The sequence below is a fragment of the Prinia subflava genome, chromosome 9, assembly GCF_021018805.1.
Source record: "Prinia subflava isolate CZ2003 ecotype Zambia chromosome 9, Cam_Psub_1.2, whole genome shotgun sequence".
Taxonomy (NCBI): Eukaryota; Metazoa; Chordata; class Aves; order Passeriformes; family Cisticolidae; genus Prinia; species Prinia subflava.
The window spans coordinates 22,247,374-22,271,043 of record NC_086255.1 but is presented as its reverse complement, the minus strand read 5'-3'; the positions used below and the strand labels follow the sequence as shown (position 1 = coordinate 22,271,043).

At 37.5% G+C, this 23,670-nt stretch overlaps 1 protein-coding gene across 11 annotated transcripts in view; it reads left to right on the top strand.

The window, feature by feature from the left end:
- KCNMA1 (potassium calcium-activated channel subfamily M alpha 1) overlaps positions 1-17,833 on the top strand; it is a 423,839-nt gene extending 406,006 nt beyond the window's left edge. For 7 of the 11 annotated variants that reach the window (XM_063405914.1, XM_063405912.1, XM_063405913.1 and 4 more), the window contains 3 exons: positions 4,910-5,104; positions 6,697-6,815; positions 8,546-11,012. In XM_063405914.1, the coding sequence (XP_063261984.1) occupies positions 4,910-5,104; positions 6,697-6,815; positions 8,546-8,795 (564 nt within the window). In that variant the 3' untranslated portion in view covers positions 8,796-11,012. Of the gene's footprint in view, positions 1-4,909; positions 5,105-6,696; positions 6,816-8,545; positions 11,013-16,542 lie in introns of those variants that run through there. The other 4 variants (XM_063405917.1, XM_063405920.1, XM_063405918.1 and 1 more) reach the window with 4 other exon arrangements.
- The last annotated feature ends 5,837 nt before the right edge of the window (positions 17,834-23,670 follow it).

The following is a 23,670-nucleotide window of genomic DNA, read 5'->3' as shown; positions in this document are numbered from 1 at the left end:
TTCCCACAGCAGTGGGGTTTTGTAGTAAAACAAGTGTAAGAATGATTAGAAAGTCAAATAATAGCCATGCCTACAGTATTATTTCTGACCTGTGTGCATTTGAAACAATATAGATGTATGTATGTAAAAAAGAGCTGCAAAATAGATTTAAAATAATTTGCTTAAGTATTCAATAATTGCATAATAATAATAATAATTCTACAATATTAATCAATGATAAATTATTCTTTTATTTTTTATAGTTTTATTAATATTGAAGTGGTGCATTAAACCTAACTCATGAATCACAGATTAGAAAGTGTGGTAACTTTCTAATTCAAGTCTAAGTGCTGGAGATCTTCAAGTTCTGCTACTTTAGCATTATTTCCTATAAGGTGACAGTACAGGACTTTTCAAATTTGAAATTGTCTGTTATTTCCTTATTTCAAAGGTAAAAGCCTTAATGTAGTTTAGTTTCAAAAGTGGTATGTAGTGGTCATCTACCCAGAGTTTGGTTTTGCAGCAAAGGCAGTGTGTTCCACAAGCCCAGGACTCTGTGTAGTAGCTCAGAGGACAATAACAGGCTCAAAACCTGCAGTGTGTATTTGATGGGTTGGTAGCACTGGTCTCACCAGGTTTGGCTCAGGAGTGTCACTGTGCTCTGTGGGAAGGCTCTGGGCTTGGTTCATGTCTTAACTGTGGCAGTGGCTATTGTTAAAACGCTCCAGCTCATCATTATTATGTCTTTGAAGAGATATCTACTGCCATCAGGTACTGGAATGATATATTAATATTTATTTTGTCATAGCACATGCAAACTCAGGGAAATAATACACTTTGTCTGTCAGTCTGAAGACAGCACCACTTCTGGAAAGCAGAGCATGCTTTCATCACCAAGCAAAATGTAACTAAGAAGTGTGGGTTTGGAAGCATCTTTTAGATTATCTAACTGATTTTCAAAAATGTTATCTTCAGCTATAGAAAAGTTATATGACATAGGATAGTCAAAGGAGCAAACTTTTGAGTAGAAGTATTTCTTTCTGGGTCTTGTTGAGATAGTTATTCCATAAAATCCTGTACATGCAAGGAAACCAGTTTTCAACACACAGTACCTTCAAAGGTTTCAGCAGTTGTCCTGCGAGCCAAAGTCTCCCTGTTACTCCTTTTGGCACTGAAGATACCAGAATTGCAGGAGTTCTGGCATCCCTCCCACGCCTGCCACTGCAACAGACCCGAGGTGCTGTTGGAGTCAAGGATCTGCAGCACCAGATGACACCATTTAATTGCTACCCTGGAATTCATTTGCTTATGCTAGAACTTTAGGTCTTGATTTTTTTCTGTATTACCAAATCCTACTTTTTCTTCATATGAACAAAAGTACAGAATGGAAGAAAATCATTAAAACAGGTAAAAATAACTTTTCATTATGTCCCATACTCAAGAGTTTTCCCTAAGGCATCCTCCCAGTCTTATTTATACAGGAAAGAAACTGCTCTGATTTTTGATATGAACACAAGACTGTTTTTCATGCAAGTCTGTTCAGAGAATCAGTAAGCAGCACCTTGCAACTTAAAGTGGCCCAAATTTCTTTAAAGTTTGGACAATAGTTTAAGAATTAATCGGTTTTCAAATGGTGAAATGCTGTTATTTATTTCCTGCTGTTGATTATGCCTCAGCGTCTCTTTTGTTACTGGTATGAATTACTGATGTTAGCTCAGTCACTCTTTGGGTTTGGATATATATTATTCCTCTAACTGAAAAAGAAAAGCAAATTAAAATATTTGTTTGAAAGTGAGGTTTAAAATTGTGTGTCCTGGAGGAGGAGTCTTCTTAAAAGAAATTAATTTAAAAACCCACAAGCAAACACAAAAAAGGTAGATATAACTTGAAAAATTACAATTTTAGTGTAATTATAAATGAAAGGAAAAGTGCTATTAAAGTTAAAGCAATATTATTAAAAGATGTGCTAATTTTCAGTTAAATTTTCTGTAGAAGACCAATTAGTTTAAAAGACATGACAGCATTAACTGCAAAACATAAGCACTCTGGTAATTATGCTTTAAAAAATGATTGAACAAATGGGAAAGCATCCTTGAAACATTTGAAAGAGCTGCACTACGATTCCCAAGCAAGGGCTAGGTGGCACTGCTAGCTCAGATATCTTTGTCGTGATTTCCTTGCTATTTATCCACTTTCAGTGTCTGTGATGCATTTCCTTTTTTCCTCTGTTTAGAATACACCTATTTCATATTCTGGATGCCAATTAAAGTGATACCACCCACATGTCCAATATGGGGTTTGGTTAATGACAATAGCAAACAAATATTTCCTCAGTTTTGATTTTACACTCAACAAAAGGGATTGTTTCCCATCACTGGAAAGTGCCTTGTTACTTTAAGTACAACAGCACCTTTCCAAAGACATTCTGTAGATCAGTTTCTTATAAGTCCTGGCATATCCAGGCCATGTACCCTCCCACAGAGCAAGTAGAAGATCACTCTCAAATTAATTTCAGTGTATTATTATTCCAAAGGAAATGGATATCAGCTAGTTCAGCTTTTCAGTGTTCCCCTAGTTCCAAACTGGCAAGATGTAATGAGGGGTCTGATTTTTGTGACAATCAAAAGCATGGGCAGACAGCTTTTTCTTGACCAGTGTTAAATACGTTAGTACAGGAGGAAGCAACCCTATTTAGCAGAAGGTGACAAGTTACAGCTTCCTATTCGCCCATCTTTTCTTGCCTATGGTTGGGCATTTTCTGATCAGATGCAATGCTGCAGCAGTTTGTCCTGGTACTTGGACTCTTTTTCTCCCACTGATTGCAAAAAAAAAAAAACCAAAAACAAACAAACAAAAAAAAACCAAAAACAAACCAAAAAACCCCCAAACAAACAAAAAACCACACAAACAAAAAACACAACAACAACAACAAAACCCAAGGAACATCTTTTGGCTGCACTCATCCATCTGATTAAATGGTGCCATCCACATCAGTCATGGTGTGAAACCCAAATTAAGCCATTGTTCCACAATAAATGCTGCCTCCTTTGCTACTAAGGGTCTTAGCTTTGCTTTAGAGTATAGCACAGTGGGAAGAGTTGCCAAAGAGGGCGACTCTGATTTCATCTCAGGGACATCAAGGAAAAAGTAATTGAAAAATAAACAATCATGCCTGAATGTCTTCTCTCTCTCACGATGGCAATTCCTATTAAACATCATGTAATCGCTCCAGACTTACATTCCTGCAAGGGGTCACATTGATTTTTCTGTATGTTAAGAGAGGTTTGAGTATTACACTTGAATTGTTACCCAGTGCATCCACATGTGTAAGAGCTGATTTGAGATTAGCTGTTGTTTTAGACTAGCTGAACCTTCCTGAATCTCTGCTCATGTTAGACTCCCCTTTACAGTATTTGTAGTTAAAATACGTAGTGCCTCACCCAGGTTAACTTAAATAACTGAAGTTGATGAGATGCAAATATTTGCTTTAGGGCATGTATAACAATAAGAATATGTTCCTCTCATTTTAATTTAGTCAACAGGTGAATGGCATATATGCCTATGTAAATAAGCAGAGAAGCTTGAAGTTAGGAAACTTGAATGTAAAGTGAAAAACATTGCTGCGTAGAACTCATTTTCTTCTGTTTTATCTGTCATCTCCAGCAAACAATGAAACTGAAGTTTCATTATACAAAGAGAGAATATCAAAGTAACATGGATAGGAAGCCAGTTCTGTTTTTTGATCTCAGGATAAAATATTTCAACCTCTACCTCAGTTTACCCATGTATTAAATACAGTTACATTATATGGATAGAGCAGTGAATTTCATTGAAAAGTATTATTTTAAAAGTCTTATCTTTAGACAACAAGCACTGTTTGAGAATTCACAATGCATTTTTATTTTGTTGGATTACAGACATTTGTTCTAAGTCCTAAATTCAACAAAATCCAGAAATCCAGTAATGTCAATCCTGTGTACTCTACAGTGAGCTCATTTTTTCCTTTTATGTTCCCTGCACTTGCAAAGCTTCTCAAAACTCAGACATTGGTGGCATTATAAGTGACAGTCTTTCCTTTTTTTTGTTCAATATATTTTTTTTGCCCAGTACAATACATTGCAGATGTTTAACTGAGTATGTCTGAGCTATACCAGTATACTTTTAAGTGAACTTGAAAGTCATTCATCTGGATTTAAATTAATATTTTAAAAACCCATTGTTTGCCTGACAGACCAGCAATGCTACAGATGCTGGCAAAATGTCAGTGTGCAGTAAATCTTCCCTAATAAACCACACTTACCCTATACCCTAGAGTTTTTTAAAAGGACCACCAGGATCCCAAACTCATCATACATTTATCTGGAATGAGCTCAAGATGTTTAATTGATACATGCTTATGTCTGAACACTGTCAAGTCTCGTAATAAGATGTTTAGTACAATACCTCGGTTAGACTGCTAGAGTCCAGCCACAGTAATAAGTAATGACATTTGCAGCACAAAGGCAGCTCCCCAACGAATTGGTGACAAGAGTAAAAAGGCAATCTAGCCTGTGTAAGCTTTAAATGTGGTCTGAATTTTACAATTACATGTCCTAAAGCCCATTATTAGACATGAGGGCGATGAGAAGGAAAGCAGTCATTGCATCACTACTAACACCAATTATAGGAAACATAAATCATTCAAATTTTTGTACTTTAATAAAAATCAGCCCGAATCGGTGTTTAAAAGGAAGGATCTAGTATAGGAGCCTAATGGGATAGAAGAAAATAGAGTAATTGGAGGCTGCTGTCTTTTCACTTTCTATATAAAATTATTTGAAGAGACAGCCAAGAACTTTAAACAGCAGAAACCCGGAAAAGTTGTAATTTGGATGTCTTCAGTTGTGACTTTAATGGTGTTTGCTTAAAGAGCTTTCTTTTATCTCTGCAGACATACTTCAATGACAATATCCTCACACTGATACGGACATTGGTAACAGGAGGAGCCACACCAGAGCTGGAAGCACTGATTGCTGAGGAAAATGCATTGAGAGGAGGTTACAGCACGCCCCAGACACTTGCAAACAGGGACAGGTGTCGAGTTGCTCAGTTGGCTTTGTATGATGGGCCGTTTGCAGACCTAGGGGTAAGACCACGAGGGAAATGTAAGACCAAGGCTGGCCTGTGCTCTGTTAGCTTTCTCTCAGACTGAGTGAAAAATCTTTCTTAATAAGCATATAATTTCTATTATTGAATTTAATAGAGCTTTTGGATTGTTTAAAAATTTATGGCACAATGTGCCAAATTTGCTCTTTACCTTTTTAAGAAGCTGTATGTCTGCCCAGGATCCTTGCCTACATATTTCGTACAGAAAATTCTGTGGCTCTTCTTCATTGTCAGCTGAAGAGATGGATGAGCTGATTTGGATGATACAACATTATAGCAATAATGAATTCTAAATATATTCAATGTATGGATATACCTTTTTTGGGTTTTGATAAGCTTATTTAGTGTTTTCACAGAGCTTCCGGTTCTTAAAATCTACTTATTATCTTGAAAACAAAGTTTTAAGGTTTGTTGTAAGGTTTGTTTTCTGCTGGTTTTGGATGAACTAAAATTTTTGTGAAGTCCTAATTTTCTGATAATTTGACTGCAGTGTTCTAAGGGTGATGTCAAACAACAAGCAAACCAAAAAATTTAACAACTCCAAACCAAGTAGATAAATGATCTTTTAAAAAGAGAGCATTACATAAAAATAGATAAAGAAGTATCCAGAAATGTTTTCTGGACCACAGTTGGAAATCTTGAGGTGAATCTGAAAGCACCCACTCTGCTTTGACAATGGTGTAGGTTTAGATGTTCCTTAAATTAACCTTGAGTTCACCAGCTCTGTCCAAAAAGAATGGGATTACCTTCTTCACAGAAATGAGAGGGAATCCCAGTTTAGGGATTAGGGCAGGCAGAGTACACAGATAGGAGCCTACAGCCTTTCAGTTGATGTAGCAGTCCAGTTGTAGCTGAGACTAGCAGCTCATCAAAACGCTTCGGCAGGTGGCTTAACATTTCCACAAATACAATAAGCAGCACCAGTCTCTCAAATGCTGTTTCACCCGAGCCTCAATTGCACTACATCTGCGAAGGCAGAATGCATTAACTCTGGTGATTAGATTAGAATCGCTATTTTAGATATACAAATGAGCAAAATCTAGACTTATTTTTTTGCTAATCATATATTTAGTCATTGTTTTACAGCAGCAGATATTTTATTATCCTCTCAAACCCCTAGTACTCTAATTTCTGTTGTGCTCCTGGTGAATTTCTTCTTGTCTGGATGATAGTATGGGTGCTGCCAGGAAAGAGTCAAAGATACTAACAATTTTAATACCACAATTAATGTAATTTGTATAATATGCATTGTCTGGTACTGAAATTTATATTTCCAGCTTAAAGCAAATCACTCGCTCTTGCCAATTTGCTATTATTTCATGGACCAAAGCTCTCCAAAATAGCAATCATCACTTTACATAGTTACTTATTTGAAATAAAACATTTAGATTATTCATTTCCTTGGGTAAAAGGCTCTCATTTGAGACAAACAACAGACTGTCTATACATTGTCCCTTTTTTTAAAGTTCATACTGAATGACCTGTTTCCTGATGTGTTAACAGAGCAAAGAAAGGAAAAAACGCACTGTTCTCCTTTTTTGTTGTTGTTTTTATCTCCTCTCTCTCCTCTAGGATGGAGGTTGTTATGGAGATCTATTTTGTAAAGCACTGAAAACATACAATATGCTTTGCTTTGGAATTTATCGATTAAGGGATGCACATCTAAGTACTCCCAGCCAATGCACTAAACGGTGAGTCTGGTCTTTTAGAACATCTCTGCTTCACTGGTCTTCAGGCTTCTCAGCGAGGAAGAGCCTGTAATAAATATAAAAAAGAGCTTGCTCCATTTTTGCATAACTTTTTCACAATCCTCTTTGAGGATTTCACGATGACTCTCTATCTGACTTGAAATCATAAGCAGGATATCACAGCATAAGTTGTCAGCTAATCTTATTCAAAATTTTTAATTAAATTTTTAGAATGTGTCTTTACCTTGTTTGCTTTATGATGATCCACTGTTTGGATCCAAGGAGAGGACTCCAGTTTGGTTATATCAATCAACTCTAAGTTGTGGGATAATAATTTTATTTACAGTAGCTAGTCTTTTTCTCCGAATGCTAAAAAAATACTCCTCCGGGCTTCCCATCAGTACCATCTGTGTCTAATCATAATTTCTTCCAGTAAATGGAAACCCTTCTCTTGGTAGACTACATTTTTTCTTCAGTAGCACCGAGCCTGACCCTGGTGCTTTAAACAGAGCAGACACATTTCCATCTTTGCAAACTGAAGGCCATTTAGCAGCTTGCTTGAAATGTGTCTTAATTAACTGCTTCCTAGAAATACACACACAGACCCATACCAGAAGTATCACAAATCTACCATCTGTTACTGTTTCGTGCTCTACAAAAAAGCATCATTATTGGGTGAGCATGGCAATAAACAACACTGCAGCCCACCAAAGCGGCGTCTTCTGTAAGAACTTGAACAAATTGGGTAGAAAAAATGATTTGCAGTTTAGATTTACACTGCAGTTGCTATACTTGGGATTATTTGTTGGATTAATAAGGGACTTCTGTCCCTGAAGCAGCTAAGCAGATTTCTTGTGAGCATTGAATTAATTTGAAAAGAAGTCATGAGCTTCGTCTTCAATTTTTACTCATTTCTTGCTTGGACAGAAAATGCCGATTGCCTTGCTCAAGTCTTTTTTTCACATACATGAAAAGATTTAGCAGCTGCTCTCTAAGCCCTTCATACCCTGAAAGGCCATTAGGTGAAGGTGGGGATTCTTGAAATTGAGCAAGTTTTTATTTCAGGCCTGGGATTTATACTAAGCATTGTTGGATTCTCAGATGTGCAGATTTCTCTTTATGAATGCTCGTGGAGGCTGTGAATGTACATGTGGAGTGAATGAGCAAAATTAGCCTCACTACAAAGTATTTTCCTTAATTTGTTTTAACCACATTCACAATCCAAACTGATAATTATATCTCTTGTTCTATTGACAGTATTTAAGTATTTAATAACTATGTAAATATGCATTTAAAGGTAGTATATATTTAAATATGCATTTAAATAAACTGCATATAAAATCCTCCTCTCTCTACTTTCCAGCCATTCTTTAAAACACTGTTTGGGGTGGGTATGTTACCGGTTTTTGTCAATATATGAATATATTTGCTAGAGTCGTTGCATTATGGTGCGGCCAGAGAAAGGAGCATGATTTGTATAGTGCCTTCTTTGAAAAATCATTATGTGATTCACCTGAAGAACATCATTCTCAGGCTTTATGTCTGTTTGACAGAAAACATTGAAGAAGTCACAGCTGACTTAAAAAGGGCCTAAACCATAAGGGGAATTATGTAAGCTAAAATTAGGTACAAACAGACATGTTCCTGAGCTAACAACTCTAGAAAATAATTTCTAGTGTAAATGTAAACCTGTTTTCTTTTTCTTTCTTTTTTCTTTCTTCCTTTCTTCCTAGTTATGTTATCACAAACCCACCGTATGAATTTGAGCTTGTGCCGACGGACTTGATCTTCTGTCTGATGCAATTTGACCACAACGCTGGCCAGTCCCGAGCCAGCCTTTCTCATTCCTCCCATTCCTCCTATTCTTCCAGCAAGAAGAGCTCATCAGTTCACTCTATCCCATCAACAGCAAACCGACCGAACCGCACCAAGACCAGGGATTCCCGGGACAAACAGAAGTATGTGCAGGAGGATAGACTTTGATATGTGTATCTGCTCCCACTGTGTGTGAGACTTGCATTCACCACCCATTCTCCCCAGTTAATGTTTCCAGCAGTAATGTTCCCTGTTTTCCCATGGAGTTCTCCCTTTCTGTACACATATTTTGCATATGTATGACAGTGTGCATGTGACTGTCATTTTTATTTCACCACCATAAAACCCTTAAGCACAACAGCAACAAAGCAGACGGACCAAAAGTTATTTATGATGCTAGGGGAGAATAAAAAAAGAATTCCAAACCCATAGGCACACTGAAAACATAAATAACTCACTGCAGTTACTCTACATATCCGAAAATAGAGTATATTTAACATGAACACTTGCTCTTGATGTCAGAGTTACACAAAGAAAGTCATTTAGTGCAGAAGTGTTGATGTATGTTGCAGTAGGTTTTTTTAATACTCATATTTACAGGAGCTGATACATTTATTTGAAGCTTATAAAACTCTCCTATTGAAAAACAAAAACAAAAAAATGCTGCAAAAAAAAAAAATCCCTGCTGATTTTTCACTCTCAAAGCTTATATTATATAGGGCTTACACTTGTTGTATAGATTATTGTATAGATTATTGCTACACATCTGCTTTATACCAAAGCAATATCAGGGACTTTTCTGCTTGTTTAAGAGCTTTCTCTAAAATACTAGTCTTTTGGAGATGGTGTATTTTCCCTTTAACAGTGAAATTGTCTGGGCATGAAGTTGTAAAACTCCAATGGTTTAATTTAAGTTTAGAAAGAGTCTAATTGCATATTAAATTATTATTCTGTCTATTTATATTGCCACATGAATAGCTATATTTTCCTTCACTTTTGACATTTGGGATAAAAAGCCATATGTATCATAAATATTGGATGTAAGTCATTAAAAACTGCCTTCTTGGGACTTTTATGTCTTTAAAAGGTGAATTAGTCACCTTATGTACAGAATAAATAATGTTCAGAAAAGAGCAAGCATTTTTCTGTGCTTACATATCAGATCTCAAAGGACTTTGTTCCTTTCCCCAGATGGTAGTTTAACTTTTCCAAGTTAGTGTTGGTATAAATCTTCCAACAAGAGTCCTAACATGCGAAGAACCTCCAGAAATCTTGCTGCATGTTCTACCTGTTTTTTTCAACAGGTGCGTGCCAGTATGCAGGAATACAGGGAAGACAACTGAGTGCCTTTAAATCTCTCCCATTTGGGGAGGAAAGGTGCTGTGCCCCAGACTGTTAATGAGGAGAACAAGAGGGCTGGGTTGGAAATATTCACCGTGCTGAGGCGTCATGAGTGCACTTGCCAGAACTTAGTTCTTGCAAATTGTCACCAATGACACACGTAGCCAAAAAAAGTTGTGGCAGGGAACTAAATAAAGTAGTGGAAAGGAACCTGCCCTAGACAGCCATAGAAATGATACTTCAGGCTTGCTTTTACTTTTTTTTTTGCTTAGTTTAAACTTCAGAAGCCAATGTATATTTTGAAATACACAGCTAGCTCTAGGTTTATGGAGGGTTTCCAAGGGTAGGGAGGGCAGCAACACATACCCTCTTCCCTGGCTATGCAGCAAGAAAGCATGCAGACAGAAAAAAATACTTAGATTTGGAATGATCAGCATTGTAACTGCCAACCCAATCAAGGTGCTTTTATGGTTAGTTTGTCTTCTACCTTCCCCTTCCCCGAGCATGATAATTTTGAAGATTTGCTTGCTGTGTGAATTGACAATAAAGCCAAGCACTTTTACTGACAAAACCTGGAACCATGTAAGTGGGCTACAGAGAGTACCACTGTGCAGTGCTGAGCATGATGATTGGAATTCCGAATACGTGTGTGAGTGTGCGCTCAAACGCAGCCGCGGTCCGATCGCCGAAACGCGCCGCAAACCGCGGCTGCTCCCCTGCAAACGAGACTATTGCAGTCGCTCCTCGTCATAAAGAAAAATTCTGTTCCTTTTTGCAAAGAAAGTTATCATGTTTTGCCCTGAGAATATTTATTACTACAAGGATGTGCCAGTTAAAGTGCTCAACCAGAAATATGACAGTTTAAAAGCATTGTAAAACTTACATAGCTTACTTCTTTTTCTAAAGTGCAACAAGGATGAATAGAATGGGCCAAGGTATGAAAATTAATGGTTCTGCATGACCTAGCAACTGCTGTGGGTTTCCCTCTATAACTTTGTCCTTGTGAAAACTTGTGACATTAAAAAAAAATAGTTACCAACTTTATTCAGTTATTGGTTTGTTTTTTGGTTGATTGTTTTGTTGGTTTTCTTTTGCCTTTTTTTTCCCCACCGAACCAGAAGTAAAACTGGCTGCTGCTGCTGCTGCTGTTTCTCAACCCTGTTTTTGGTTTTTTATCCTCTCATCTGCTTGCCTTTCTAATTGCACGTGTCCTTTTGTAAGCACCCAGGTTCCTGCTCAATGAAGACGCCCATCATGGTGCAGACATTACTTTAATTTCCCATTCCTCATTCCAATTTCTTTCCTCCCTCCCCCTCCCTTCTCTCCTGCTCCCCATGTATGTACATGAGCATCTTTTTATGTCGGCAGTATTAATTGAAGATAGTTGAGAGCAGTTACACATTTTGGGAGAATGTTAATGGCTTTGACACCAAAATGCTTTTCCATTAATGTTTTATCTGTTTTCCACTTAGCAGAGAAAGGAAGGGTGTTAATATGAAGCCACTTGTCACATCCTACGTAATGATTTTTAGCCAAAAAAAATAGTATTTGTATAACAGTGCAGCTCAAATAGAAAAAATATAAACAGGATACATTAGAGAATTTACTTGCCTGCTTTGTGAGCAGCAGAGGAGGAATATCTAATATGGGTGCAAATCTGAATTCTTCAAATTACATTGAAGTCTACTTTGTCCTCTACCCTGAAGTTAGAATTCTAAAATTTTTGACTTTTAGTAATGTTGTGTACAGTTTCCACTTCTGACTATAGTCAGATTGATCAAATAGTTTATTACAGTGACAAAGGTTTTTGATATTAATGGAGGTTGGTCATTATTAGCAGAGAAATACTTAAGTCAACTTTATGTTGGTTTTTATATTAAAAAGTAAGAGAAAAGGTCCTGTTCTATCCCAAGTCAGACAACCATAGAAGGATGGTTAGTTTTTGAAAGTGAAGAAGCATCACCAATGTCAGGAGGTGACATTTTAGGTTTTTAATGAAGGTCATGCCATTTATTATCAGTCCCAGCATGGTTTCAGCATTGGAGACCAAGTTCTTGGTGAGCTTAAGTGTTGACACAAAACCATATCTAGAAAACCTGCAGGTTCTTGGCATGGATTCCTATTGAGCTAATCAGAGAGAGTCAGGCATTTTCCAGTGAATTTCCCATTGTCAAACCAAGAATTTTGGTAGTTTAAAAAAACAATAAACAAGTCCAGAACATTTGTCACAAAACTTTAGTTGCCCTGAGGCAAAGTAAAGTTCTTCATAGAAAAAAAAAGTTTGGTCTCTCTTTCCCTGCAAATTTCTTACTGCCCGCTGCATGTAAAATATTCATCTGCCAAATAAAGAATTGCTGAGCAGGTGGGTGGAGAAACTTTCATTATTTTTCTTCTCATGCAGGAACAAATTAGATGGGAGAATTTTCAGTTTGGTTGTAAACAGGATGGTTACATGCAGGGAGGAGACACACAAACACATACATGACACACAAACACATACATACAAACTAATGTGAAACTGCAAGTGTCACAGAAGACGAAAAAATAATGTTTTAAACAGTTGAAAGATAACCTGGGATTATGGTGAGAATACAAATTTATTAAAACCTTTGTGTTATATTTGGGTAATATTTTCTTTGCCTCTGCTTAGAAGAGAAGGTGTTTCACAGTGACATTTGTTCTAAGTTGCTACTCAGCCCAGAATTAATGACAGAAATTTTAAAGCACCAATACAACAAATCCGTGGAGAGAATTACTGCAGTCTTATACAAGTTGAAGAAAGCTGTATATTGATCTTTTTACTTTGATTATTTATATCCTTTTTTTTAATACTGGAGGGAAGATTGTTACACAAAAATGTTAATTTTTATTTATTTGTAATATGAGTATTAAGCCTTTTGAACCCTCATGGATGCACTGATGCTGATAGCCCATTACAAACATAGTTGTTTGAGAGGAAAGTAAATGTTTTCTGCTTTCTGATACATTCAGTTACTTAGTTGTTCCAACATGTCTCAGGTGATGCCGTCAAAAAGAAGCCTGTCAAATAGTGTAGGATGATCTGGGACTTTTCCCAGCAGCTCCTAAAAAAGTAAGATTTAAAACTACACCTATTGTCACTATAATGTAGCAACACTTCTGGTAAGGATCAATATTCATATTCCAAAAGGGAGAGAAACAGACTGAATGTGACAGAAAACTTAAAAATGTTTGGTGAGTATAACAATATAAAAAGACTTTAAAAAGGAGGTTTCTGAACTGATCTAAAGGAAAGAGTAAATATTAAAGGTAAAAATCTGTGCTGAGACTCTAGAAGACATGCCAAAATCAGGCTTTTAAGCATAGCATAAAACACTGGAAAGGATGTAGGGGCTTCAAGAAGGACATTTAGTAACTGGGAGCAGAGTATTGTAGTGGCCAAGAGTAAAGATCGGGAGTGTTAAGCTCACATTTCAAAGGTAAGTAGAGAGGTCAATGAATTTCCAAGGAGATTCATTGTTATGTGGTCAAAGATAATTTTAACAGCAGAAAGGAACAGGAAAGGAATAAAGCTGGATCTAAGCGTTGCATGCTGGAGATGATAGTGCTTGGATGAAGGTTTCACCACTGCAAAAAGAAATCTAAACAGCAAAAGAAACCAGAATCTTACCAGCTTCTGCATGTATTATTAATGTTTGGTATTTATTACTTGCCAGGTAAAAAGAGACTGGGAGGTTTCTTTTTAAAGAACAGCTCCCTATATAGGAGTTTTATTGTAAATTTAACACTTAAAAATAGCTTATTTTGAAAATTTTAGGGAAAGCGGAGTATTTTGAAGTGCTTTACACTGGCTACCAAGAAACACAAGTTCTGATCCTTAGTACTCACATAAGTCTCCCCTTACTTGCTACAACACTGAATTAACTTGCCCCAAGTTCTGTTTGTAAGGAAAGTTTTTGCACCATATGTTAAAAAAAAGAAGGTAGCAGTGAAAGTTCATGGTGCTTAACTTGCCTCAAAATCATTTTAAACACAAACCATTAGAAAACTGTTAGTTTGAAATTGTTTATGTGATCTCACAAGGCTTTTAAAACATGATAACCATCACACTTTACACCTCTCTGAAAGGTTAGTTTAATCGTAGATCACATAAAATTGGTTTCCACAAATGCATAATGGTTCATGTGTCACACTTGAACTAAATGGTTTTTTAAATGGAGCTGAAATTATTTTGATGTGTACACATTCCCAGACTTCTTTTTCCTACAACCTTTCTTAAACCGGCCCCCATCAGGAATCATTCCCTTAAAGTCTCATTAATAATTCAGATGTTCTGATTACTTTAAAAGATCTATGGAATTGAGGCTTTTTTTTTTTTTTTAACTGCTTGACAAAAAGATAAATGAATGTAGAAAGAAACGGTAGGAGTCTGGCAAGCTGTAGATCATCTCTGAACAGATTGTAACTTTATCATTCTGTCAGGAAGAATAATTTAAAGCACTTAATCAGTTAGCTTCAGTGTGCAGGATGTAACATTATGAATTCCTATCGTCCAATCTGTTCAAATCAAAGGGAACTTAATTATAATAGGTGAGAGAGAGGGAGATGGGAGATTGAACATCGTTCAGACTCAGGCAACTTTAAGGGGGCAGGGAATTATTTAGTCTGGTCGCAAATGAGTAGGATATTTTTAAACAGAAGTGAAAAGCATTTTAGAAAATGACAAGAAAAACAATGCAGTAGTTCTGTTTCCCTTCAGTAATAAGCCACTAATAAGTAATACAATTCCTGGGTTTAATTTTTAAAAATGTGTAAGAACAGGTAACAGGTTTTAATGGGGAGTAGGGGTCCGTCATGTAAATTCTGAAAATCCATATAAAGTGGAAGTGTTTTGTTATTCATGAAGGTGACTGAAAAGTCCAGTAATTATGGAGATTAAGCTACTTGTTGAGAGACTAACTCCAAGGCTCTTTGTTTATTTTGTGCACTTATGTCCAGGTATTTGTCCCCTCTTCTCCTCAGTCTTTTGATTTCTTTTCTCTCTTTTCCTTCCTGAGCTTTTGTGCTCGATCCTTGGGTTTCTAAGGTGAATTTTGCTTTGCTGATTTTAAATGATTTATTTATTAAAAAATGAGCATTCCTTCCACTCCTGTCCTGCATTTCAGTGGTTAGCAAGAATAGCAGTTTATATCATGTAAGTGAGGCACTAGAGCTTTTGCAGTATTTTGGATTCCCCATTGGAATGAGAAGTAGTACATACATGTAAGAGTGGCAGCTCTGGTGCAACACACTTTGAACCTTGTATGTAATAATGAAATGCCCAGAACCATAAGTGTCCACTGCTCTGCCCATCTACCTCTGGAATTCGGGGAAGGAGGACAAGAATGGAGACAAAACCCTGCTCCCAAATGCTTGGCAAGGCACAAATGCACCTAATAGCCATTAGCCACTTTCTCAATCAGGAGTTCCCAAGTCTTAGAATAAAGTTATCTTGTAAAGTTATCTTGTAAGTTGTATCTGTCACTGAGAAATTACAGCAGAAATTGCTCTCTAAAGGGTTTAAGAATTGTGGTGGTTGTTTGTTTTTTTTCTTTCGTGGATTTTAAGAAGGTTTTGTCCATACCTACAATGAAGCAGTGCAACAGGGTGGTTACAATGATGAACAGCTGGGAAAGGGCTGCAACACTGCAGCCTCAGCATCCTCCCACATTGCTGCCAGCCCACCTTAAAGCCACACCATAAAATTCCTCCTGTGTTCATGGAAACAGACATTGCTCAAGGATAGAACAGCAAGAGCTTCCTCTCTAGTTTCCCTTTGAATCCTTACTTCCTTTGCCTTGCTGTTGCCTATCATGACTGATCCATTCAGGATTAGCTGGAGCCCTACCACAGTAACCTGCAGTGTCTGCTGTGTTCCCCAGCCCATTTTAAACCTCAGAGCTCAGCAGTGCCCCAGCAGCTGTGCTTCAGAGTAGGGATATAATGCCCACCCTGTGCAGCAAGGCTGCCATCTGGCAGCAGGAATAAAAGTCCTGTTTTATTCTGACACCAACTGCAGAAAGTTCTTTATGTTCTCCTGCATGATTTCTGGGCCAGCAGTAGCCACTACCCCAAGGCTAAAATGGTTCAGAGAAGTCTCTGACTCTTCAGGTGCTCCTCTGTGTATGGAATCCCATGCTCTTTTCTGCATTACACTTATCCCAGCTGCTCTCCTTGGCTTCTTAGTTTAGACTTTGATTTGTATCATATTTATTATTTATTATTTTCAATAAATGAATCACCTGAGCATGGGCACAAGAAAAGAGCTCTCCTACATCCAACAAGCAAACTAGCACATTGCCAGTTTTCTTTAGCTTCTGTTATCAAACCTGCAAGCGTCATCCTCCTTTCATAACAGTATGTTCAGAGGTATTAATCTAATGCACTGTACTGCTAGTAATTAGTCAAAGTCGCCTTCTATTGATCTCTTTTTTTCTATAAACTTTACTGCTCCCTTTTTCTTTCTTTTTTTTAATGCTTCTATGTATGTGTGCTTCACTAATTAAAACTTTCATTTTTCCCTCCTTATTCTGTCTCTACCTGTTTTGCTCCTTAGCAGAAAAGAAATGGTTTACAGATGAGCCGGATAATGCCTACCCCAGAAACATTCAAATCAAGCCCATGAGCACTCACATGGCCAATCAGATCAATCAATATAAATCGACAAGCAGCTTGATACCACCAATACGAGAAGTTGAAGATGAATGTTGACTCCTTCGAAGCCAGAACTATTTTTATAAAGCCTGACAAACTTCATGAATGGTGATGTGACATTTATTCCTCTTACTTGCTGAACCACTGATGGAGAAGTTAAGAAGGGCACGCTTAATGGGAAAATAAAGTAGACAGATCTTTGTTTGTCTGCCTTTAATATTGCTTCCACATATTTTGGAAACTATTTCATTTATAAATGAACATAATCAAAACTAGTCATGTATAGCCTCTAGCATTTTAAATTATTTTTATTTATCAGAAAATATATTTTTCTTTTTTTTTTTTCATTGTTAAGTATTTTCCCTTAAAAAATGATGTATGTGGCCAGACTCCTAAGAATTAAAAAAACCCAACAAACCCTCAGTCTCTGGCTTAAAGGAGAATGATGGTCACAGTTATAAGGATATGTAATTAAGGGAGACAAATTATATATTTACAAAAAAGAAAAAAAATGGTCCAACTTGTATTTTAGTAAATCAAAAAGAAAAGAAAAAAAAAACAAAAAAGAAGAAAAAATACCTACAACACTTCACCAAAATGTTTCTTTATCAGAAGATGTGTATTTTGTTCAGCATTGACACCAGCTCTTAATAAATTGAACTTATTTATTTTCAGAGTTTAAAGTCATATTTTTGTACACGTAACATTCTCCTCAGTTATTCTTTGTTTTACTGACATGTGTAGATCCCCTTGGCTGGCAGTCACGAGGAGGCCCAGCAGCCCCAGTGTCCCCTGCCCCTCATCCCGCCCGCGCAGGGACCCTCGGGGGCGCCGTGACACGGGCACGGGGAGTGGCACACCCAGCCGAGGCCACGGGCACCAGGGACACTTGTACAAATGCCAAATCTGGCAGTGGCACTTCACTTCCCGTTAGCCATCAGCAGCTGCTGTTTTCAGGAAGGCAGGCTTGGCAATTCCTCCTCTTTGCCATGTATGACAGCGCTTTAATTCAGAGTGCGTGGAAGCGTAAGTTATAAACCATCTCATCCACCACATTTTGTTACTTCCTTACTTCAGAAGTGCTGATGGCCTTCCATTGGTCTGAGATGGTGCAAATTCTTCCTGATATGGATTGAGATTTAGCTCCAGATCCTAGCACTTTGGCGATAGCTCATACCCTGTTACATGGCACACTGAATCTCCTTTTGGTGAATTCAGATCAGGATAAAAACTCGTTTAGCCTCAGCTCTACAATCTCCTCAATTCCTACAATAAGCAACATCTTATTTTAGCAGTTGTTTTTCTTGTTGGTTTATTTCCTTTTATTTATTTTTACTTTGCTGGGACACCACACACAAAAGTACAGTAATAACCAAACCAAAATAATAAAAGTGATGAATGTATTTATTATGATAACACACAAAAGGCCTTTGATGGGTGCCTTTTGTGTCAGCAGTTTCACAAAGTTGCCAACAAGCTTTATAGCCATCAGACAAAAATGTGATGTTTCATATCTGTGCTGCAGTATCTACCCACCCAAGCATTTATGTTCTAAATGATTTAGTAACTCTCTCTATCTCAAATAAGCAACATCTGACACAATTGTGTGGAAAAATAAAAAGGAAAGGCTGTGCTAATATCGAAACAAAAATCAAAGCCACAAAACCAGAGTCACCAGGAAAAGCAGATTTTCATTGTGCACTTTTTCAAGTTAACTTTAGGCTTTGTAATTTTGCAGAATTGTTAAACACCAGAATTAAACATACCGTGGTATTTTTATCATTAGAGAAATATCAGTGAATCAAACAAATACAAAGCAGATGATGAATTTATTGTGAAAACAATGATGTCCACTATATAATCCAACATTTAAGCCAAACTATCTCAGCTTTAATGTTTGTCCACTGGCTGCAGTACAAGTATAACCATACTAACACCTAATAGGCTTTATTCTGGAGTGACTTCTTGGACTGTGACTATTTTGTTGTTACATTTTGTAGAATAGCAATTTAAAGACAATAACAAGAATTGTTAATACAGTATCTGTAAAATTGGATTGTTTAAAATATTTCACTCTCCTACAGAGTAACCAAACGATACAAGCAGTTTTTCATTGTTATTTAGATCCATGTTTAATGCATTTCACAGTCCCAAAAAGAGAAGATAATTCCAGTGAGTTCTTCCAACATTTGCTGCTTCAGCTAGTGACACATTATAATTTACATCCAGTTTCTGCATTGGGTCATGTTAAGCCTTTTCTTTGAAGTCGGTGCTCCTTTTTCATTTATGAACTGCATTCATGTTACAACCAGAATGAAAAAAGCTGGTCCTGAGTACAGGAGAATTGTAGAATTTTGTGTTCAACCTCATCAAATACACATGAATTTTAATTTTTTTTCCTGAGAATACTTGTGTTTACTATAAGGGCATAGAACACTTATATCTTACACCTTACCATATACAGTGCCACTTCTGGGTGTCCTTCCTTCAGAAGTGAGCATTCACTGGATAAAGCACACAAATGAATTAAATACAGCACCCCTACGTAGCTAAGGTTTGTGTGTGTCCCTGTCCAGTTTAACTGTCACAACCCCAAATCCCATGCTGCTAACTCTTCATACTTAAAAGACAAGACAAGAACACACGAGTTCTTCTGGCACAGACAGCTCCATATGCAGTGGTTGATAGAACAACACCCACAGAGAGCAAACAAGAGAGAGGGAAACAGGTAGAGTTATGTGTCTAAAAATCAAGCCAAAATCAATAATATTTTCTTACTCTTGTTTTTGATAGTCAGAGATGCAGGACTGACCTTTGGAAATTAGGTAGAGGAACAGATAGAAAACCTGTTGGGGATCTTTGATATTCAGCCATTAAAAATTACAATAAGGCCAGCACCAATAATTGGATATATGAAGTTACATAGCTGGGAGGAAAGGGAAAAGGCTGGGAAAGGGATCGAAGTGACAGCTGACACATGATGACTGATATAGAAATAAAATATTGGTCTTTATCAATAACTTTTACTCCTTCCTCAGAAGGCAAAAAGAAAAAAAGTAGGGTGGGGAGGATCTCCCGCCTTTTTTTTTTTTTTTTTTTTTTTTTTTTTTTTTTTTTTTTTTCATTAATTGCAGGCACTGCTGATACAGGCTATAGAATGTTTTTTGGTAACTCATGTGTTGCATAAACTGTGTCTGTGTGCATGTTTGCATATATGCATGTCCACACATGCACACACATGTCTATATGGTACACACATACACACATGCACATGTGGGTACATACACACATGTATGGGGGTGTACATGTATTTGGTAGAGTCATCACAAGAAGGTCTTTTCATTTCTATTTTCTGTGAACTGGATGAAGAAAGGCACATAAAAGAAGAAACTATGTGACTTGCAGGGTAGCACATGGAAGAATTGTTTCTGTTGTTTCCACCTGGTTTGACCAAACGCAGCCTTCCTGGTTAGTTTTATCAGAGGTGAGCTGACATTGTGCTGCAGAGCCTTCTCTCACTGCTGCAGCTGGGCTGTGTTCCTGACCCTCCTCACACCCCTGCACCTGTGTGCTCCCTCATTGCCAGAAGTCTGCTGGCTCTCTCCATTTCAGTTGGCCCCCTGAAGCCCATGAGCACTAAGATGAAAGGATAAAACTGTCCTCTGATAGATTTCATGGCAAGTGCCAAGCACAACAAAAGTTAAGGCATAAACAAAAGAATATATTCATAGTCTAAATGCAAATTTTAACACCTCAATGTATTTGTTAATAGGGAAAAACAAGATGAAAACACTTCCTTGTACTTTTTAAAGGCATTCTAAAACTGTCTTTGACATTTTAACGCCTTGTCTTTCAAATCAGCATCGATGGCCCAAGAGTAGGGCATACATGGGACAGAAAGTACCAACCCCTTGATCTGGGGCAGGCATGGTCAGCTGGATGTGAAAAGACCTAAATGGCTTCAGCCAAAGGCAGAAAAGGGCAGACATGGTTTGCAAGCAAGGTACAGGAGACACTGCAAAGCATTAGCCTTTTATTGTACATTGTTGGATGGTAGTGGATGAGGTTGGCTATTTTTGGCCTGTGAAAGGAAGATTTTGTATTTCTTGAACCCTTCATGTAGTAGAAGGAGAAAGTACAATTGTGTGCTCTCATTCAGGTTTTGCTGGGGATGTGTGTCTAGATTACAGCTAACAACTGCTGCAATAATTGGTTGCATAAACTGATGCATAAACATACACGACCAAAAAAAGCAATAATTTACAAATGGCTAATAATTTGTGTTTTCACTGCTTGGCCACTCACCAGCCAATCCATGAAAATGTTAGCAACTGCCCTGGACTAGCTGACTCACATGGGCTCAAACTGAAACACAGAGCAGGTGCTGAAATGGTTTTAAGAAGAGGATTCCTGAGGGCTCCTGGATCCCAATGCATTTGAAATGAACACACATTGAGGTCAATAGGGGGGGTGGGGTGTGTGTTTTGTTTTCACAGCTGTTATCATTGTGAATTTCTTTAGCACCAAAAGAAGTGTGTGTCTCACCTTTCATTTCTAGTTTTAAAAGTGCTTAAACAAAATAACCAAGTGTGTGAAAGGCGATGAACAGGACAAAGTGAAAACAGAAATCTGTTCCCAGAGTTACAGTGGATTAGCCTGGGAATATCTGTCAAAGTCAACGGCAAATGCCGAAAAAAATTCACAGAAAAGAAGAACTCTTTATAATCCTTCTGGTTTTTTCCTTTCTGTGCCATCTGAACCACTGAGATCCTCAACATACAAACAAGCACCTTTTTAATTTTAATTAATTTTCTTTAAATTCTAAAGGTTGTTGAAAAATCACAGGCTTAGGGGAAATAGGTTTTTTAAAAAGTCATTATATATGCACACCAGATCTCCTGATATTCCATTTATAGTATTTTCATGCTGAGCAATAGTAGTGGGTGTGGGTTACAGCCCCATCTGAAATAATCAAAGGAATGTAGTAGCTCTTCTGCTGTAGTCCCTGCCCAGGATGGGATGTGGGCCTTTAGTATTGATAAGTCTGTGCCAGCGTTTCTCAGAGCTCTGTTTGTGCCAGCAGTGTATCTGTTCTGCACAGGGTCTCTCTGCTCTGGAGCCTGCAGCCACGCTGAAGCTGTGCAGTGTCCGAGCAGCAGCCTGTGTCACTGGACTGCTGCTCTGAGGTATCTGCTCTGCACAGGGGGTGTTATGGCAGCTGCCAAAAGGAGGAGGGGTAGGGAAAATGAAGAAAATATAAAATATAAGGTATTTCTTTACTACTTTGGGTCTAATTTAGAGCAATATCTAACTTAGGAAGCTAGACAGTAACGTTGCATCTAATTAGAACCTTTATGATGTTGAGACAAGGTTTCTTACTGCTTCAGTCAATGCATTTTAGAGGAGATCTTTATAGAGAAAGACTATAAAAAAGACCAAACAACCCAGAACTCAGCATATAGGCAGTTGAACACTTGTAATAGAACCCATAGATTTTTCAGAAACAAAAAGTGTGGCAAATGAGCCTTTTGTTGACTGGACAATAACTAGTAGGAACCAAATAAAAACGTCAGCAGAAGTTATCTCGAACAGTTAAAAAAATTCTGCTTCTGCCATAGTCCCAGAGCTCGGGACACATATGCTTAGCCAATGCAAATACTCTGAACTCTGGCAAAAAATAAAAATAATAATAATAATAAAAAATAATTAAAAAATACATGACTTTCAATTTCTGTAGAGTTTGAGACTGATGAAACCATTTTCTTCCTTCAGAAAAAACACACACATGCAAATACACATGTACAATACATATCTGATTGTTTCACATATACATGAGTTATAATTTGGAAGTGGAGATGGAGAGGGTGTACGCTGAGAACCAGCTAGCATCTTAATTTAGAAGTTCATCAAGAAAAAGGAGTACGACTTCATCACTTTAATTTAACTTCATGGGTTGGTGAGAGAGAACAAATGCTGGTGCTCAGAAATGATCTACCTGACTTTGTCATATGTAATATCCAGTGAAAAATATATCGTCCTGTAAAAAAGGTTTGTACATAACTTGTACATGGTTTCATTTTGTATTTTTCTCAGATTAAAATTTATGTATTTGTGTTCTAAAAGAAGGAGATATTGCTGTGTTTTGTTTTTTCTCCTCTAGAAAAGTTTGTAACTTGTATCACCAAGTCATGAATATTACTGCACTCGTGAAACCAGTACTATTAATACTTTGACCAAAGACTAAGCCAACAGCCTTTCTCTCTTGCTTACACTCCAGAATCAGCTCCTTGCTAATAATAATATCAGTTGCCATGGAGGATGATGTGGGTACTGTAAATGAATAGTTCTGCACCAGCAACAAATGGCACCCTAACACGAGCTGTGCATCAAATGCCGATAAAGTTGGGTTTAATTTAGCTACTTTATATGGTTGAACAGAGCATTTCATGTGACCTTTAGTTCTGATGGGTTGGGTTAAGATGGATAGATAATTTTGCTAAACAATGCAAGATTTTCTATGATGAGTACACTTAAAAATTTTCTGCAAGTTTTGGACTATGTTTCCATTGCAGGGAATTAGGTATCATCCTACATGCATACATGTATGGTTTCAGGCTTAAGGAAAAACAGTCTCCTTTAGGAGTCTGTAACACTGTGTGCATGTGGCTGGCATTCTGCTATAAAAATAACCTTGTCATTAAGGCTGACTTCATTAATCTTCTGCGCAGCAGTATCACCACAGTGATTTGTAATCAATCACAGTTTGATAAACCTTGCTTGATTCTGACTAATGGAGAGGAAAGAAGAGGAGCAGAACTGTGGAAAAGACTCAGATAAGCATCTGAGAGACCCCCAAAAGTACAAATGGCCAATTGGTCCTAACACAAAGAACCTGACATAAAATGGCTACACAGATTGCTCTGTCAGCAAACAGGAATGGTAATGGGGGAGGAGGAGAATCAATGCATGACAGTATCTCTGCAGGACTGTGGAGAGCTCTGTGAGGAACTGGCTCTGCCCCAATGTCAGC